Below are 7,058 nucleotides of genomic sequence, written 5' to 3'. Positions count from 1 at the left end.
TGAAAATCCTAAGGTTCTCCTAACTTTATAAATAGAGTTCTCCTCTTCACTTGTTAGGGAGAAAAACAAAATACTAAAAACAAAAGAGAGAGAAAGCTGCTCCAGAGTTCAGAAACTCTCCCAATCTATACATCCAAATTAAATCATCCAACCTAGAAGAAGAACAAGCATCAAAGTCGTTCTGTTCTAAAACCCATACTTGAAGGAGATCAAGCCCGGAGACCCTGATTCAAGAAAAATCAAAATCATTCTTGGAGATTGAATCAGTGCATATATACTAGAGATTATACTCAAAGTTTGATATTAATAAAATTATCATTTGTTCACATCTTTTCATTCTATTTTACAGACATATAAAATTTGTGTTTATAGTCATATTAACGCTTTTTTTCTCAACTAGTTATTCAACAGTGTTACAAAAAAAATATGATTCAAACATACATATTTATAATTATTTATAATATATTTTTCATAAATTAATATTTCATTGGTTTTTTTTTTGCTATTTGTTCACCATTATTCAAATATATAATTGAGAGAAGGAAATATAAAGCAGAAGAAACTTTGTGCTCAGATATAGTGTAAGAATTTGTGTATCAAGTTCAATCGTTGAATAATACTAAAGTGAAGAGTTTGATTTATATAATAGAGATTACCGAATAATAATCAACATTTAGGTCTTAAAATCTTACCAATAGAATTATTGTTATGAAATTCAAGTTTTTATTTTTTCTTTGAATTGCGTCAATCAAGTTATATTTTCAATTTAATTTTTTATTAGAGTTTTTCACACATATGTAGGAAGAAGAAATCATTATTTTTAATTTGATACTTAATAGAAATTTCAAATTCATTCCATTGTTAACTTGTTAAATATATACGGCAAGTAGGAAGAAGAAAAGATTATTTAATATATATGACAATTTAAGTTATATAATAAAGATTTAATGACAATTAAAACCCATTGATCTACTCTTTACATCTTCAATATTCACGTGCGCGTAATCTCTTTGCCTTTCTAAAAGTTTCATCCCATTAAAGGGTCACATCTCCCAAATTCTTAAATTTCGGCTATTGTCATTTACTTTCCTTTTCGAACAATTTTAATTTATAAAACATGGGGAAAATAACAACACTTCCTAAGCATATATGTTTTTTTCCTAATATGTTGTAACATGATATTGTTTTAAAAAGTATTTTTTTTTTTCAAATTTAAGAATCTTATATCTCCATTGAACGACGACTCAAAAGCCAAAATTTTAGAAAATACATAGGACGCCTGTTTATATTTTTCCCGCCCCTAATTGTATACCGCTTTATACATCTTTGTTGTTAAATCTTCATCAACATAAATTATACTATCTATTTTGAGAGAGGTTTTATCCCATATATATTCCCGTAAAAAACTATACATCTATTTTGATGAATATGTATCCTATCTACATTCCCATAATCATCCTTTAAACCTAACTTGAGTTTGGTAACGATTCTGATGTCATCTAAAATAGTACTGTTAAATTTCAATTTTATAAAACAAGTTTCACCAAAATAGGAAACAAAAACTTTCTTAAGACAAAAAAAATAGGAAAACGAAAAGCGGTTTTTCTGTTGATTCCGCCCAACCTCCATTTCCAACAAATCATTTCCCCGCTAACTGCAATCTCTCTCTCCCCAATATCCATCATCATCACGTCAACCGAGACAACCCAAAACAAACACCAAAAACCCAAATAAAAACAGGTCAAATCTCACAACTTTCGAAATACACATTATTTTTTCTTAGTAAGAAATTCAAAATCTAGGGTTTCAAAAAAAAATTAAAATCCCAAATTCCTCTCCCCTTCTCTCTCTCCTCCCTCGGACAGATTTTTCGTTTCCTCTCCCCTCATTTTTCCATTTTCCCTCGCTTTCACTTTCTCTCTCCTCTTTCGGGAGAAAGAGAGAAAACTTTCTCTCTCTAAATCTTTTTCTCCATTTTTTCTGCTTCGAAGGCGCTTTCAGATCACTCACCTAATCTTCGTTATTTTTTTTCCAGATTATTATATTTTTTTGAGGTATGCGATTTCTTTCTCACTCCTAATTTGCTGTCCACGTTGTTTCTTTTTCCAGCTTTTTTTTCCTTGAATTTGTCAAAATATTCTGTCGGAAATGCGTGTGCTGAATTGGTCGTTCCGAAAAATTGATAAATTTGATTGTTATATTGCTAATGACGATATTCTTGATATTTAGGAGTTCAAGATTTGTTGTTAATTTTGATTGAAGCTGTAATTGATTAGGTTAATTGTTCAGTGATTGGTTTTGGAGAAATTAACGGTTATAATCTCGGTTTTTTTTATTTTTGATGGTTAATTGTTCATAGTTTTTATATATATTTGTATGTATTTTATGTTATAGGTGTTCATCTCACGCCGACGATCTGAGAGATTCGTTGATTTGGTCCATTAGAAGGGAAGGGGGCTACACATTTGCAGTTTCTCGTAGCTAGCACGGGGGGAAAGGTGGAGATGTATATTATCAGAGAGAGATTGTTAGCTTTTTGATGAATTTATTGAGCTCGGTATCAGGTTGTTGAAGCTGATTGGGAGATATTTGGCATAATCACCTACTTGAGTTTGAATGCATTCAGAATTTTGTGTAGATTCCAATATATGGATACGGAATTTGTGTCGTTCCCATCGAAGAGCCTGGAGCAATGCTGTGATTGTGGATGTAGTTGCTCTTTAACAGTCAGCTCTTCTTCGAATGGAGCTTGGATACGGTCGGTGAAGAGGAAATACGATGAGTATGAAAAGAGCGGCCGTTTTTACATCCCAGGCCTTGACATTTTGCCTGTGGCACGTGTTGGGATCGAAAATGAGTGTGCAATGTTGCGTGAAACACTCAGCAGTCAGCAGGCTACTATTCAGGAGTTATGCTTGGAATTGGAAGAAGAGAGGAATGCTGCTTCATCCGCTGCTAATGAGACCATGTCCATGATTTTGAGGCTGCAGAGGGAGAAGGCAGAGGTCCAAATGGAAGCTCGCCAGTTTAAACGTTTTTCTGAGGAGAAGATGTCACACGATGCTCAAGAGATTTCTGCCTTGGAGGAGGTTTTATACAAAAGAGAACAAACCATTCAGTCCCTTACTTGTGAAATCCAAGCGTATAAGCACAGAATGATGAGCTATGGCCTGACGGAGTACGAGGCAGAGGGATTGAAGGGTGATTATAGTCGCAACCAAAGTTTTTCTAGTGATTTGACAGGTCAACTTGACCCTCACATGTGTGCCTATCCTCCACTAAGATGCAATATAAATGAATCACAGGAGCAATTAGAGCTTGAAGACGATGATGTAGATATTGAAAAGTACCCATTTGGTGAGACTCCAAGAAGTCAAGATCTGAAGAGCTTGGAATACAGGATCAATAAATTGGAAGGAACTCCTAATGCTGATCAGATGAATGTGGAGTTTGGTTCCAGAAATGTTCTAGAGAAGGTTGTCGTTGGTCATTCTCCAAGGCGATCTAGACATTCGACAAGGATTTCCACTGATAACTCAAGTTCGGTATTGGGTTATGGTAGAGATATGGGAGTAGATCACTCAATGGATTCTCCAAGGTTTGGTACAAGTTTTAAAAAACTGGATTGTGTGGCTGAGGAATTAAGAAAGTCGGACAGTGTATCCGATTATGAAGATGATATGAGTGATAGAGTTTATACCATTGATTCTATCCATCCTGGGGGCCCTTATAACAGTTACGTGGAGCCCAAGCTAGGAGCGAAGTTGGGGGATGAGTATGTAGCCACACCAAGATCACTAGGTCGGGGAGACTTAGGAGATCCTGAAGTTAAGAAATTGTACTTTAGACTTCAGGCTCTCGAGGCTGATAGAGAATCAATGAGACAGACAATCATGTCAATGCAGACTGATAAAGCACAATTTATGTTACTTAGAGAAATTGCTCAACAGTTGTACAAAGATATGACGCCTGCAAGGCAAATGCCTCTTCAGAAGTCATCCATTGTTAGGAGCTTTTCCTTCATGGCGGTGTTTAAGGTAAACCCTAGTACATTCATGTTTTGGCCTTGTTTTGTGCATGACTGGATGATGCTCTGGTGTTTTGTCTGTATATTTCATTGTATGCACCCTGCAAAAACTACTATTTTAAGGTATTGGTTACCTCTGCATATGATGAAAAACCATAGTATGGGTATGGCTGACCTCTTTCACTGCTATACCTTATTATTTCTCCCTAGCTGCTGCAAATTAATTGTTAAGACTACTATCATCTTATGTTATCACCTTGTACATATTTGGTTTAAAGATGCAGAAGACTGATGCTTGTCTCTTCTACAGTTTCAATGCATTTCCCAGATAGTAATCAAAGGAAATGTGAAATGATTTTAAATGCATGTAGATGAAATGATATGGACTAATAACTGGACAGTGTGAGTTGATGTCAATGTAATGATGCATGATGCTGTTTGGTCTAAAGGATTGCTATCAGCTGAGAACTTACAATTAGGCTTTGCTTGTTTCACCATAGAAGAAAGTTGTAGGTCGGAGAGGTTCAGATGACAGATACTCAAGAGTCCAGGCAAATCACTACTAAGATATATTGCAATAAGTTGAGATAAGAGTTTATATTTATGGCTAAATCTGACTTTAGCTTTTTTTTTATGGTTGCACTTGCTTTCCTTTGTCATTGCTGACTTGGGAAGTGACTGATCAAAGGGTTTAGATTGACACTTAAGTCTGGTATAGCAAAGGCCTATTCTTCTAAGCTTGTAGAGATACATGCTTGCAAACTGTCTTTCTGTAATGTCTAAAATCCTTGCAGGTAGATTTTTTTCTGTTCACCTTATATTGAGTCTTTATCCAAAAAAAAGTGTTCGGATTATGTCTAATAACTTCAGCTAACTTCAGTTCGGCAAACATAAGTAAAAATAAGGTCTGACACTTAACAAAATAAGTTCAGATAATTACTAATAAGGTCTACTAAGTTTGGACAAGTTCAGATAAGCAAAAATATTTTGAATAGAACACACCTAATGTGCTCAGCTAGTATTTTTACTTTAGTGATGTTTTTCCAGATAAAGTAATAAAGGGATGAATACTCTTTCCTTGTGTCAGAGTGCCCTACGCCCCTACCTTTCTTCCCTAATTCCAGTGTTTCATTCTTGAACCAATATATGCATGGAATTGTAGTCCTAGAGACATGATATATAAAGTATATTTTAATTGGTACGCAATTAATTTTTTTAGAACTGAATTTTTTTTTTTGGAATTTTTATCCCTCAGCTAATTGGTATTTAGCTGTTATGTGTGCCTTCATGTAGAACTGATTCCTTCTTTCCTGGTAGGTTCCTTCTTATGCTTTTCATGTTTCATTTTCAGTGGATCCTGTCCTTCATTGTCTGGAGAAAGAAAGCACGCCAAAGCAAGTAAGTTTCCACTCTTTAGGTCCTGATGGTTGGTTCAAACTTCACTTTCCAATTAAATTCACCACTCTAGATATGAAATTATGGACCGATTGTCTTCTTTCCGCAATTTGTGTTTTCTTTTAGCTACAAATACAATCTTTGACTATATTGTGTGAGAGATCTAGTTGCCAACTTTTCATTTCACTTTGTTCTAAAAATTAAAAAGTTAATTAAGGCTGAGAATTGGAGAGAGGAAATGATCGGATTAGACTGTCATTTTATTTGATTAGAGTGTTGTGTTATTTGATTCTACCTGAGAGCTCGTTAAAGTTGAAATCTAATTAATCTTTTACATATCTTTCAGCCTATGTATTATCATGTTATATTGATTTAAGTTGATCTTGTCGCCTAGTTGCCTATGAAAAACAAAAGCAAGACACTGATGGCCTCCTGAACCATTTCAGCGAACTTCTCAAAATGAAATCTGATTATATTATGTACTCAATTCCCAAGATTGTAGCTTTTATTAAATCTTTACGAAGTTAATCTTTAACCTAAAATCTTCATAACTACATGTTTGCACTGCTGCATACAAAAATGACATTATTTGAGTCTGAAATATCATAGAATTTTTAGCTGTGTGTTTCTGTGAATAACCATAAGTGTACTACTATGATTGCACCCCTTATGTAAGAAGTAGCTTTGAAAAGTGAAGACTATTGAAGTTTTGTGATACACGTAATGATCGTTCTTATTGGAAAAATAGCTTTATGATATAAGATAATATTGTCAATGGTGAACATTAGAACACAAGACATCTAGTTGTCTTAAATAGTAATCCAATGGGTGAAACTGTAGATTGTTTCTTGGTCTGATAATTTGTAATTATGATTCTCAGTCATGTTAATTTTTATAAAAATTTCCAGGTATATGTTTGAATTGACGGCAAATAATGTGGGTCTGCTAATGCTCTTGGATAAAAGTCCACGCTCCAAACTTTGGAGATGTGTTTCATCCACACAAGTTAGATAAGCTGAACTACCAAACTCATAGCTAGTTTGTCATATAGAGCTGCTTTTCCGGGCTTGTGTTTAGATGAACATATGTTTCTGGATTTCTGGGAATTTGGTTGTTTGTGCAGCGTTCTTTGTGATTCTTTTTCTCCCCCTCTGCCTTAAATGAAAAGTTTGGGGGCCTAAATATGCTTATCTGTTTCTTCAGCAAAAATCATGTGATATATAGGCCAGTGTGCAGTTTGCTTTTTTCTGAATATTAGCTTTTGAGGTAGGTGCTTTGACAAATTCTCCTGTATAGTTCAGATTCATGTATGACTACGTTGAATCGCTGCTCATTTTTTACTTCCAGAGTGAGAAAATGAAATAATATAAGTTCTTTTGACACGGAGTGACATGGTTGACACCAGTAGTCCAATAGAATGAGGTATCATGTAACATTCCCGTAAACAGAGAATTTCATGTTGGAAAAGGAAACTAGAAAAGACTGAATATTGCACAAGGCCAGCTCTGATTCTTATTTTACTATGACACAATGCATACTGGATATTGCATCTACAAAACAAATTAAGACTTAGGAGGTAATGTGCATGAGAGAAAAGTCCTAAAGAACTTCGTGCCATCAAGGTTGTGACCATCGA

At 34.7% G+C, this 7,058-nt stretch overlaps 1 protein-coding gene across 1 annotated transcript; it reads left to right on the top strand.

Annotated features, from left to right (window-relative positions):
* Positions 1 to 1,583: 1,583 nt before the first annotated feature.
* LOC104893206 (hypothetical protein) lies at positions 1,584 to 6,804 on the top strand. The gene is made up of 4 exons (XM_010679301.4): positions 1,584 to 2,054; positions 2,395 to 4,037; positions 5,379 to 5,425; positions 6,331 to 6,804. The coding sequence occupies exons 2-4, from the start codon at positions 2,649 to 2,651 to the stop codon at positions 6,434 to 6,436; spliced, it is 1,542 nt and encodes a 513-aa protein (XP_010677603.1). The 5' UTR covers positions 1,584 to 2,054; positions 2,395 to 2,648; the 3' UTR covers positions 6,437 to 6,804.
* The last annotated feature ends 254 nt before the right edge of the window (positions 6,805 to 7,058 follow it).

Source organism: Beta vulgaris, chromosome 5 (genome assembly GCF_026745355.1).
Source record: "Beta vulgaris subsp. vulgaris cultivar EL10 chromosome 5, EL10.2, whole genome shotgun sequence".
Taxonomy (NCBI): domain Eukaryota; kingdom Viridiplantae; phylum Streptophyta; class Magnoliopsida; order Caryophyllales; family Amaranthaceae; genus Beta; species Beta vulgaris.
This window is presented reverse-complemented; position numbering and strand designations above follow the sequence as displayed.